Genomic DNA, 13,700 nt, shown 5'->3' on the forward strand with positions numbered 1-13,700 from the left:
TTTTCGTTTTCGTTGTTTTTTTTGGTTGTTTTTTGTGTTGTTCTTTTTGTGTGTGTGGTTGTTTTTTTAGGGGGGGGGGGGGGGGGGGTCGGATCTTACGCCCGGAAATATTCTAGCAAAGTGAGGGCGACCTTAAATCATCGATCCTGGGCCGAACAAGCCAGTGATTAATATGCACAATGGTCCACGACATCGGGGTGCGATGGGGGTGGGGGTGGGGGGTTTGGGGGGTTAGGGTAGGGTACAAACTATCTACATATGGATAATTATAGACATGAAAGGTACATATACGTGATGTACATTATACATAGAGGTATTATATGTCATTTCATTTGTGTGATGTCAAAGCAGGCCCGGCCTATATCTCCAACACATCCTCCCAGCTGACTGGCAAGATATTTCGGACCCTCGCCACCAAGAAGAGACCATAGCCAGGACCCTCCTGCCTGGGAAGTTCTTCTTGTCGTTTCCAGGGTCCTTGTCCCACACACGCTCGCCAGCCGACGCCGTGCCTTCAACCGCTTGACCCCACCCCCTCCAACCCAAGCCCACCATTTTCCATATTATTCTATATTTTATTACATCCCACTCCCATCCAGCCAAACCCCAACCCCCTAGCTTTTCTTAGATAAGGACTGTAAACGTTTATACTATTTTGGGTTGCACTTCTTTAATAATTCTTTACGCTTTTTCTCCACAATAGCATAAGTGCAACCCTGTGTGCGAAATACGCGGGATGTATCGTTTTACATTTCCAGATGCGGACAAGCCACGTTAAATTTCAAATTGTTGTAGTAGTAGTAGTACCTGCAATCCGAATTTCTCGCTCACTTGATTGATGCATGTCGTGTCTGGTCAAGACTTGATTATTTACAGCCAGCCTGTCATATACATGTAGCTGACTATTGCTGAGTGCAGTGTTAAACAAACAAACACTCCAATACATATATCCTTATTTCAACGTTTACACTTTTTTGTGCATGTAGTCTTGACTGTTTGCGGCCAAATACAGTTCTTATATAAACTACGTGGTTATAATTTGTCGCAGCTTGGTGAGGAGGGTAATTTACCCACAACCAGCCTATATCAGTGCTTGTTTTAGCCCCTTATTGCTGAGTGCCTAGCAGAGTTACATGTAGAGGAGACAAACCTGATGCTTTGAGGTATATGAACAAAAAAGAATATTGAAAATGATGTTTCATACTCGAGTTAATGCTGTGAGTAGGTTTCAGTTATATCACTCTATGTCACCTTTAAGAAAGTCCAGACAAGCACAAGCACAAAGCTATCTTAGGGTTAAGGTGGTCGTAACTCCCATACTTTAACATGGGCTTACAACAGTTGTGAAGACTATCACTATCGCAAGATCTCTTTGAGTAATGGTCTTAGATGCTACAACTTTGGCAGAAAATGGCAGGTGCACAAGTTTGGTAAATATGACCAAGAATCAAATTCAGAAATGAATTTTCGATTCGAAATCATGATACCATAGTGAGTGAGTGAGTATGGTTTTACGCCGCTTTTAGCACTATTTCGGCAATATCACGGCGGGGAACACCAGAAATGGGCTTCACACATTGTGCCCATGTCGGGAATCGAACCTGGGTCTTAGGCGTGACGAGCGAACGCTTTAACCACTAGGCTACCCGACCGCCCCTCATAATACCATATTTGTCTACCTACCAGTGTGCTATCCACTTCCAATCTCAGCTCCCTGGGGAAGATACAACTTTTCCCAAGTATCAGACGTCTCAACAATAACTTCTTCAGAAAAACACATTGTCTTGGGTGTGAAGAGAGCCTTATCCCCATCTCCATCCTCCATCTCCATCTCCATCCCAGAATATATATTTTTCTATTCTATTCACAACAAACAAAATCATGAGATTCATATATTTATTCAGTGTATTTTGAATCAATCATTTTCTGCTTTTCTGGCAAGGATAATTTCCCCATTCACCCGAAATATCATTTCAATATTATGCAGAGTTAGCACGTTTCGTACACGACGTACATCTCTTTACAAGAAGCGATTGTTATCAAATTATGTCATGGAATATGGCATGTGTTAAGTAAATTATTCCTGTGGACCAAGTACTACATAAGGTATTTGGGAATGGTTACAGCGGCAATATTGTAGTACCAGGGACATCATAATAATAGTAATATATAGGACAATAATTTAAGATGATATCAAAATATTTTCAGCTCATATTTATATTACTTTAAAATAAAAAAATTAACCTTGACTACATTTTATGTAAGAACAGCAATAAGTACCTTGAGTGAGAGACAAACAGAACCATTCAAACCAAGGGACTAATGGCTGTACGGCTTAGCCTTCGATACGCAATGTTCAAACTAATGAAAATGTTGTTCATATATAATACACATCTGCATATAATTAAGCGGCATGAATGAATAACGGAGTGAAGCTTAAAATCAGTCACAACCAGCATACAAAATGATATATCACGCTCACACACTATCTTTCTCGAACACACTGCTAAACCAACCCAAACTTTAATCGTAAGACAAATATTTTCAACCTGGTCACAAAAAGGTGGTAAATTTGCAGCAACAATGACTCAGAGAGAAAACATTTGAGAAACGACATCAAATTCGGTTGCTAAAATATCTACAACGTATCTGAAATGAATGAAAGAATTACCGTGACGGTAACACCACAAAAGTGTTACTGAATGAAAAAAACCTAACCTTTTCACACTAATAACAATATGTATACACAAACAACAACTTCGACAAAACATTTTCTTTAAACATCCATAACAATAACTTTCGATTCAACAATCTTTAGCGTGGATGCATAAAAATAATTTTGAACCTGATAACATTCTATCAGAATCGTTACAAATATCTATACAGGAAAAGTTGTATACCATCATTGAAATATACATCGCTTAGGCACCCTGTATCAGTTAAATATCAATATGTATAAGCTTTTAAATAATTATAAGTTACTTCTCGACTATAGGCCTCTACATACTCAACACCCCTGTAATCTAACATGGAATAGACTATTGTATTGTCTAGGTGGTTCTACTTTTATCACAGGGGTGTCTTGAGACAAACACTAGACAGTGGCTTATGTCAGCTATAAGCACAACACTGTAGGACAACACTAGTTCCAGGGTATTCATATCTCTAGCTAAATCAAGCACTTAGTGGGGTAACATTGTCAAGTTTCACACGATAAGCACAAGACCTCCAATGATCAATAGACGTCGTCACACAATTGACACTCTTCCTTGAACTGAGATTCACAAAGCAGCACTTGATGATGACGTATTGTAACGAAATTGACAAAATCAAAACATGATTCTTTTTCTTTGCACATCCATATTGATTAGCATCCAAGCATATTTCGCTGTCAATCATTGATGCAAAAAACTAAACACACTGTACACTGTACATTTTCAGAATCCGAATGTACGCAAAAACTGAAAGACATTGAGAGTGTTCATTTCAATCACTTGTCTGAAAAGTCATCGTTCACTTCTTTCGGGGAGAAAATTTGGGTATTTTTGATCCTTTGGTTGGCGTTGGTATGTGAGACTGTGTGTGCGGGGGTGTTTGCAGTGTCCGAGGGTATGTTGGCGTCGTGGTGTTGCGTCCACCTGCACTCCGTGCCTCAGCGTGGCCAGTTAAATTCACATCAGGTTCACTGGTCTCCGATGCTTCACTTCCTGTCCTGCTCGGTGGACGACTTCCTGTTCCGGTGCTAGCTCGACTTGAACTTCTACTTACTGTAACAGAAAAGTGAGTGTGTGAATGTGTTTAAACGACTGTCAACCAGAAACCAGCCTGAATGAAATAGGCAAGTTACCAGGACCAGGCAAACCAATGGTTGATGGTATGAGCAACATCACTCCGAGGGATGATGACAGGCAATCAGCCAGGTCACACACTGTGACCATAAAATCTTTATTTAAGTCATTTTAAACAAGGTGAGTGAGTGAGTATGGTTTTACGCCGCTTTTAGCAATATTCCAGCAATATCATGGCGGGGGAAACCAGAAATGGGCTTCACACATAGTACCCATGTCGGGAATCGAACCTGGGTCTTCGGCATGATGAGCGAACGCTTTAACCACTAGGCTACCCGGTCGCCCCTTTTAAACAAGGATATGGGGTTCTTGGGATATATTTTGACCTAGAATCCCCATGAGGTGAAGAAAACATGGGCAAATCTTTTCAGAAAGGAACTGCTATAAAATTAGGAAAAGATTATTAGTAGCAACTAGCTACATAAAAACTACTTTAATTATGTTTTAGCTTAACTTTTTTGCTACCTATTCAGTGATGAGCAACACTCAGTTTTAAGATTCTACCATCTTAACAAGTTTAAGTTACTAAAATGACTTTCTCATTTAACTCTACAAACATAATAATCAAATTCTACATATACAATAGTTCTTTAGATTTGTACCAATGTGTTAGTATTCTTGAAAATCACCTAATGAAGCCAAAGAAAGAATGCATCCAATCATGTGACTAGTCACATGACCAGTAGATCACTCATATGGATCAAGGCTGTTCTCACTGATTTCGGAAAAGTTTCATCCATTCTGTTCATAGAGGAAGTAAAGAAAGAAGTTATACCTGGACTATTGATATTTCTAGGACTACGAAGATCTTTCGAATAGCGACCTTTCGGCGTCTCTGTTCGCGACATTATTTGGGTCACTTCCTTGTCAGGGCTTGTCTTGCCACGTTTCCATGGTGATTGGTGTTGTGTCTTTTCACGAATCTAAAACATGGTTATGAATTATGTTATTCTAAGTACTAATAAACAGACTTTAATATATCATATGTAATAACATGAAACAAATACAGCACAATGACATGCTTTCAACAGTCACAAGGGCAAACCACCCAGGCTTCCAATGACAAGCAAAAGGTTTGTTTGTTTGCTGTTTAACGACACATTCAGCAATATTTCAGGTACATGACGGCGTTCTGTAAATAATCAAGACTGGAACAGACAATCCAATGATTGACATCATGAGCATCAATCCACGCAATTGGAATACAATGACATGCATCAACCAAGTCAGCAAGCCTGACCACCAGATCCTGACTCTTACGACAAGCATAGTCGCCTTTTATGGCAATCATGGGTTGCTGAAGACCTATTCTACCCCGGATCTTCACGGAGCACAAGCAAAAGGCACTGGCACCTAGCTAAACCTGGAGAAGACAGTATATTCATCTATATCTTTACATATGTAGGACAGGACTTTAGCCACTAGTTTGAAGACTGATTAGTTAAATTCTGTTCGGAAAAGTAAGCTCAACTAATAAAAGTCCAAATACATGTAACAATAAATTCCACTGAAAATGGCACTCAGAGGCATGTTCGGGCTAGTCGGCTCAAATGTGTTTGGCACAGACTGGATAGGGTCGTGCTGTACCTTGTAGATGGGTCCACTTGCGGTGCTGGGGGAGCGGCTGCTCCAGGAGTTGTTGCCGCCGGAGTAGGTGGAACTACCGGAGTTGGAGCTGGGGGGAGTCTTGGGGACAAAACCTGTCATAGATTGACTCACACCCTCTGCAAGGATAAACTGCTCCCGGAGCTCTATATTTGTTCTTCCCTTTGCTGCAACACACGATGGAAACATATAAATTTCTATTTCAGAAGATTGGCATTTCTTCTGATTTCTTTTGTTAAAAGTGTTAGTTTGTTTAAGTTTGTTAGGATATACATTATTGAGGTATTTATATATGTTCAGACAAGAATAAAACATTACAACTTGAACTGAAAATTAACCTTTTTTCATGAGAACAATTCTTTGGAGAATGTTGTGAACTTAACGTCTGCAAAATAATCTTAAAGGCATAGTCATCACGATTTAGATAGATCACACTTTAAAGAACTATTTGTAAAATAAATTATGGTTTGCACTGAAATAACTATTAGATCATCTTATGTTTTGAGATGTTCAACTACATGAAACATGATGAAGCAGTCGAAACAAAGTGATGCAATTAGTTGGTTACAGCACAACTTCGAATGAACATGAGGTGAATGAAATCAAGATGCATGCATTTATATTAATTCTGGTTAAACCTATCAGGTTACTTTACAAAATGCATGTTTAGTGGCCTTCCAAGCGTATCTGATGCCTTAATTATTAGTAGCTTGTTTGAAAATTTTGACAAGCTGGGACAGATCAGACCGATCTTCCCCCACCACAACATTGTGGAAGCAATTTCAACGTTTTCAAACAAATAATGTCTAGACAGACCAAAGTTTGTTATGAGTGGGTACGGTTTTTATGACGCTTTTAGCAATATTCCAACAATATCATGGCCGGGGACACCAGAAATGGGCTTTACACATTGTACCCAAATAGGGAATAAAACTTGGGTCTTCGGCATGATGAGCTAATGCTTAAACTACTAGGCTACCCCACCACCCCAGGATTGTAATGAACACAAATCCGGGATTCTGTGATCAGTCGATCCTGATGGCTAAGGTCCATAACTCTGCATAGCAAATTGTCGCACCTATACCCGCAGGGCAACCATATCCCTTGGATGGGGACTTCATCTTTATTTAGGATGTGGAGGAATAGCCAGCAACATTACAGCTCTAGCCCAACCTGTGAAACAGTCGGGTCAAGGAAACCCTGTCTAGTCATATGAGTGAGTTAGTGAGTTGGGTTTAATGCTGCTTTGAACAGTACTCCAGTTATATCATGGCATATCAGCTTTTTGTGAGATGAACGCCTGAAGTGATGCAAGAATTAGACGTTTACCACATTGGTGAGATTTAATTGCCATCTATCTATCATGCTTAATGATTTGCGCCATTCAATCCCTAAATCTTACAAGAGTAGGACTGAATTCTTTCCCAGGATGCTCACAGACAGGTGGCCACAGTAAACATCAATAGGCAATGTTTACCATAAACAGATTCATATACAATTAAAACCTGGAATGGTGACTGAATATTAATTATTCTCAAACGCATCAGTAATTCATTGCTATATTTTATTTCTCCCCACTAAATGCTCCTGTGGATAACTACGCATCTTGCTGCTCCAAATAGATTATAATGCTTCTCCAAATAGTGAGTGAGTGAGTGAGTTGGGTTTAACGCCGCTTTTAACAGTATTCCAGTCATATAGCGGCATGTCAGCTTAACGTGGGAGGAAAGCCCCAAGTGATGCAGGTCTCAGACGTTTACCACTCGGTCAAACCCACGAGCACGGGTATGGTGCTGACAAACCTAGAAACATAATTGGGGCGAACCGGGATTCGAACCGGCAATCATAGGTTTCTTGCTTGCCCAAGGGACGCAACTCTGCACAGCGAATCGCGGCGCCATAGACGACTGGGCCACCTGTGCCCCCGCTTCTCCAAATAAATTAGGATCCTATTTTTACAAACTCAATATGTTGCTGCTTTCGATAACAACAAGAGATTAGTCTGTTCAGTAGCCTAACTGTGTTACTATCATCTAAGCATGATCTAGTAACATATTCTGTTCCGGAGACCAAGAGATTGATTATATTTACAACAATTTTCTCTTGAAAGCCGTAAAGATTAATGTAAAAAATATTCCAACATTATGATCTTTCATTATTTGCACCGAAATATTTTACATGCATATTGCACAGAAATGTACTTTCATTAACTTATGATCATTGTTTCAAAATTGATCAATGATAGTTCACACATTTTGTTTACATTTTTCAATGAATACATTTTTCAATGAATAAATAAATAAATCAACTTAAAACACAGATAAGACTTATATCACTCGGCATAAAACAGTAACAGGCTGGACAACTGAAATAAAACTTTTGAAGCATTTCCTGCAAAAAAATAATTTCATTAGATATTATTACATCAAATTATACTTCAGTTGTTTCAAATTCTCTTCTTTTGGATAAAAAAAGATGTTAGCTGTGTTAGACGTTTGTTGATTGTTAATCAATGAATGTTAATTGTTCAATGATAATTGTTGATGTTCAGACTCTTGCACAAAACAAAAGCAACAACTTTTTAAAAATCATCCAAAAGTCATGCTGAAAAAGACAATGTATCACAGTAATCATATCCGCAAAAATTGAAAATTACAACATCAAACAGTGTCTACTTCTACTACTATCTATCGGGGTCCTAGATATTGACGATGTCACGGCTAATCAATATCGCCAATATACTACTGCCACCGAGGTCAAAACCATTCCGTACACAAAGGCTGGGTGACATACATTGCGAATAAGACGTAAAACACATGCAGGACTCGCAAACCACACCATGCGACATGGGATCTATAACCCAGATGTAAATTTCTACCAAACACAGGTTTTTTGGCTATAGCAACAACCAATCAAATCACAGCTACTTGTCAACACAGGGACCAAACATGTTAAGCTGTGGTAAATGTCAAGGTTACTATGTCAATCACGCGACTGGCAGCAAAAACCAACGCAGAGAGTGAGAGTTACGTGGAGGAAATTGACACATACACTGGTCGTGATGAAGAAAACGTCTCATGAAGCGAAATCGGTTTCGCCGCCACAGGCCGACTTTGAAGAGAGAAAGAAAAAGAACAAAAGTGGCGAATTGATTTCATCGGGGTGATCTACAACTACGTACATGTATATAATCGACATATGCATTCCGACTACATTTATCTGATGCCAATCTGGGATATATTTCTTACAGAAGCGTAAAATAATAGGTATGATCTACAAAATCAACAGAAAGCTCCCAACAACAAAAATAAACAAAAAATGCAAGAGGTGAAACCTTCAACCCTGTAAAAAATAACATGAAAAAAATCTGAAAAAATTATTTTCCCCTCTCCAGTGCTATACTCACAAAAAGTTTTGATCTTTTTGGTCTGTTTACCAAAATCTGAGATTGCGTAAGATGAAGAAAAAAAAACATGATCAGTGGGAAAAATATGGCATCTTCTGTCATCTTTTTGGCTAAAAAAACATGACCCAGCAAACACTGAGATCCAAGGATGAAGGAAATGTAAAACTAAATCCAAGAAATGTGAAGTCAGTGATGTCTGAAAATGTGAAGATGACAGACCACAGGTAGGTGCTGAGAGACTGAGCTGTGAAGTAGTGCATAATTAAACCCTCACAACAAAAATATTGTTATTTATACTATTTTCCTAGTTTTATGTTATCTTATATTATATCTTTAGATGATTATTTCATGAACATGATGAAAATAATATTACTACAGACAAAATTTCACAAAGTGACATAGTGAATAATTATTGCTAATAATTCCATCAAATAATAAACTTAGATAAACTTTCTACCAATCCATTCATAGTTCAAGACTTAGGATAATAAAGAAGGGAAACGATTCATACAATCATTCAAGAAAAATGGTTATGTTTTCATTCCAGTATCATACCAATTTCTAAGTCCCAGTCCCAAATATTTTCTGTGAAATGCAATTTATAATTTAAATTCAAGATGTGAAAAAGAAAATTAAATGAAAGATAGTGAAATACAGTGTCATATGCATAAATTAGCCAAAATCATCAGTGTAACCAAACACATATGAAAGTAACAGTTTAGGTTATACCTTACTCGGACCAACAAACAAATAAATTACAATTAAGTAAGCAACAATTGTTCAAATTTAAACAGACAATAAAACTTTCTGTTCATTTATGAATAATAGTCACAAATTAAAATTTGGAATATATATCAAACAAAACATGCAACATTTAAGCTTTTACTTGCACACATCTAAATCATTCAGTCTAACACTATGATTTGCAGAGAGAGTATTTTTTCATTGAGCAGATTCACATACGAGGCTTCTATCAGCAATGCATTGAATACTTAAAAGACCAACTACAAAGCATGTACATTTTCTTGAAAATGGTTAAAGCGTCGTCTACAGAATGTAAATATTACACTGAAGTTTCTTTCAGTAAATCGTTTCTAAACCCATGTCATTCTACATTTGACCATGTCATTTGGTCATGAAACTAAAATCAATTTTAATTTGGGGTTCTTTGCAAATCTAAATGCTTTGCACTTGGAGTCCATTGTCATGTCCCTGAAAATAAAAGAGGAGGAAGTGCTGTATGTACCTCTGCATGGGTCGTTCTTCACGAGGAATTCATCCAACGCAATCCATCCTCCTCCAACTCGAACCATCACGGTGCTACGTAGGATTCGAACCAGACGCAATTTCTGTGAGTCCCCAAACTGAAATAAAGATCACAGAGAATGTAGGCACAGTCTTATTTGTCAATGGGCAAGTAGGGAGAGAGTGAGTGAGTATGGTTTTACGCCGCTTTTAGCAATATTCCAGCAATATCACGGCGGGGGACACCAATGGGCTTGACACATTGTACTATGTTCGGAATCGAACCCAGGTCTTTGGCGTGACGAGTGAACGCTTCAACCACTAGGCTTACCGACAGCTCCGGAATTTGGGAAATAGTTAATACATATCTTGGGCTGTACAGCCATGAAAGGCTGTTTCATAAAAGAATATTAGTGCTATGGCTACTGTAGGAGTATCTCGATGATTCTTGACACATCAGTTCAATTGCTGTTTGTCATTTCAAAAAGGCGCTCTCCTTACTAATCAATCTGATCTAAGCTCTAAGGCTACTTTAACACACATTTGCAGTAGTAGTGCTAAGCTTTCTTTGTGCACATGGTCCCTGCTGAGAGAGGGTTTGAGTGAGTGAGTGAGTTGGGTTTAACGCCGCTTTTAACAGTATTCCAGTTATATTGCGGCGTGTCAGCTTTTAATTTCAATTCGACTTGTCCATTGATGTCACTTATGTCAACTTTTCCAACAAGATGAAGATATGCATGACTGAAAATGCAATATACTGATTTTTTCCAAGTGTATTGCGATACGTATTCATTAGTATTTTATACCGTGGTATACGGGGAACACCACGCACCTCTAATGCTTATGGTAGAACTTTTGAAGTTTCATGCTGTGACATGACTGTAAGTCATTTCAAAGCTGCATTAAACCCAAATCACTCCCAAGGCCCACTTGCACAAAGCGATCTTAGCGCTACGACTCTTGTAAGCCTATGTTAAAGCATGGGAGTTACGATCATCTTAGTGCTAAGATCGCTTTGTGCAAGTGGGCCCAGGTGAGGGATAGTTTCCTTGTGGTTATAGGCATTAGAGGTGTAAAGGTACGGTGGGGTTGCTACGGTGATACAGTTAATCGATGTATCGTATTGCCGGCCTTGAATCATGATACAATACTACATCACTCTGTTGTTACCCCATCATGCCCATCGCTATCATTATTGTCAGATCTTGTGATGAGCCTACTCAATAGGGACTTTTTATGACGTAAACTAAACCATAACTTAACACCATGGAAATAAGGAAATGACTTTGAACTGGAACAGATTTTAAAGGACGGGTGATTGACAGATTGATTATGGTCAAACAATGAATAAACAGTTGATGTAAAAAGATTGAGGAACACCATGAAATGAGAATACCTACCTGGACAACCCAAATGACTACAAGCTCCAAAATACTGATTGACAAGCAAAAGAAATGTAAACAAAATAAGCTTAAGATAAGTCTTAGGATGGATTCCTTCAATAGCAACAATTAAATTTCACGATAAATGATAGATGCGTGGAATAAACTCTTCACCTGTAGACAACACCAGCCCAGTTCACTGGGACATAAAACAGGCTAAATATTGATTCATATTTCACAAGAACTATATCCAAAGTGCTTTCAAGTTTCATATCAAAATAAAAAAAATCCCAAAGGAATTTTTTGGGTAAATTTAGTTAATCCTGTGAATGTCATTTTGGCTTAAAACAAAACTGAAAGAATTGGTTCTCAGGCAATGGTTTTCGAAAATATAGTGCGGGCGGGTGGTGTCTTTTTTTCTTTTTTGGGGTGTGTTGGGGGTTGTTCAAACTAGTATGTAACCAAATAAACAGTTGTGTACAATCAACCTGGGAAAGGACCTCTCTAGATCAATGTATTCCTTGACAGGTAAAGAACTGGAATACTGTATTTGACTACCGTTGGACTTGGAATATTTATGGATTTTTAAAAAAAATATATTAAAAAATGGAAATAAAAACAAAACGTGCGGTTGACTTTATGATGCGGGTGGTGCCTGAGAACCAAGACTATTATTTTTTTTAGCCTTAAACACGTAACACATCTTTAAAAACAATCAGATGAAAACAATAAAATTCAAATACTGAAGAAGAGAAATCAGTTCAGACACTTGTGGATTTGTCAAGTGAATACACAAGAAAACGGAAGCTTGACTCAACAAGCTTTGCATGTTCGTTTATGTTTAACTGAATTCTAAAATTGCCTATCGCAGGTCAAAAGCCAAATAAAACAGTGGGAGAAAATTTGAAGAAGATTATAGACAAAAAGCTTTTTATTCTGAATATGCCTAGGCATGAAAAAAAAGAATTTCTAAAAATGCAGAAAGCTTTGAAAGCTTTGATATCTTAGGTTAAAATACCTTGAATATTTTGAGGGGTTTTCTTTTTATAGTTTTCCTCTGTAAAACAAAAGTGGATACAATGGGTGCATGTGCTTGTGGTATACGGACAACCCAGGCCCTGAAGCTTCCATACATCACAGGTGGGAAAACCTACTTCAGATTCTAAAAATAAGTAATATGAACGGAAAAACTTCCGCCCAAACCCCTGTGTCGAAATTTGTAAAATTCATAACTAGAAGTATTAAATAATCAGTTATGTAGGATGAGGCAAAATTTTAAGCAGGGGTTAGGGGCAGAAATCTTTCCATATAAACTGTAAACATCTACTTATCCGGATTTGAAAAATGTCCAGGTTTCAACATGTACAATATTATTTTCTTGTCTATTAATTCTGGTGCTATTTGTGTCCAATCTAAGTTGGGAGGTATCAGTACTGGTATCCAAGGTGCCAGCTACCTTCTATCACCAACTGGTCAGATTTTGACAACTTTGAAGGTGTTGAATACCAAAGAGAGTTGAAATGTACTAGAATATGTGCAAGTCGGACTTGCAGGACTAAAAAGACATTGTAGACTTTAAATCCTCCAGGCACATTTCTAGACAACTTATCCCTTCGAAATATCCGTACGACAATAACATGAGCCAGAAAAGTAATTCAACCCAACAAGGTTCAAGAGAAAGCAGTTGAACAGTGAAACCACTAAATGCAAGCACTACAATCCAGCATAAACTTGATGTGAACTATTCTCTATGTGACATAATATTGTTATCCTTTCAAGATACTCTTCAGATACGTATTGGCACAAGTTTGTTAAGAGCCCTAAACAGTGTATGAAAGTATTGTGACTGCGAGATGGAGAGGAGATATTCACCCTGTATTTCCCTTCTCCGATCTTGTGAATCTTGTACTGCCTCATGCACGTGCACTTGTGCACCTGCCGCTTCACTTCATCATTGATCTTGTCTGCTTCCGTCTCGGGTTTGGGAGGCTGTAAATACATATACACTATATAGTAATTCCATTTCATATGATGAGATTATGACAATACAATACAAGTGAATCTCAACTTGCTTAAAATTGCCCTTTAACGTACTCCTCACAGTAGTTAGTGGGTGTGAATGGTTTCAAGCCACTTTCAGCAATATTCCAGCTATACTAGGGCAGGGGACACCAGAAATGAGCTTCACACGTTATGCCCATGTGGGGATTTGAG

General features: G+C 38.2%; 1 protein-coding gene across 19 annotated transcripts in view; it reads right to left on the reverse strand.

The window, feature by feature from the left end:
* Positions 1 to 1,889: 1,889 nt before the first annotated feature.
* Positions 1,890 to 13,700, reverse strand: part of LOC139480555 (microtubule-actin cross-linking factor 1-like) — a 275,708-nt gene continuing 263,897 nt past the window's right edge. For 15 of the 19 annotated variants that reach the window (XM_071263682.1, XM_071263686.1, XM_071263685.1 and 12 more), the window contains 6 exons: positions 13,359 to 13,475; positions 10,106 to 10,223; positions 8,505 to 8,564; positions 5,436 to 5,620; positions 4,624 to 4,771; positions 1,890 to 3,767 (listed from right to left, as the gene is read on the reverse strand). In XM_071263682.1, coding sequence (XP_071119783.1) covers positions 3,514 to 3,767; positions 4,624 to 4,771; positions 5,436 to 5,620; positions 8,505 to 8,564; positions 10,106 to 10,223; positions 13,359 to 13,475 — 882 coding nt within the window. In that variant the 3' untranslated portion in view covers positions 1,890 to 3,513. The other 4 variants (XM_071263687.1, XM_071263684.1, XM_071263689.1 and 1 more) reach the window with 4 other exon arrangements.

This window comes from Haliotis cracherodii, unplaced genomic scaffold (assembly GCF_022045235.1).
Source record: "Haliotis cracherodii isolate W230 unplaced genomic scaffold, xgHalCrac1.p SCAF_4, whole genome shotgun sequence".
NCBI classification, from domain to species: Eukaryota; Metazoa; Mollusca; class Gastropoda; order Lepetellida; family Haliotidae; genus Haliotis; species Haliotis cracherodii.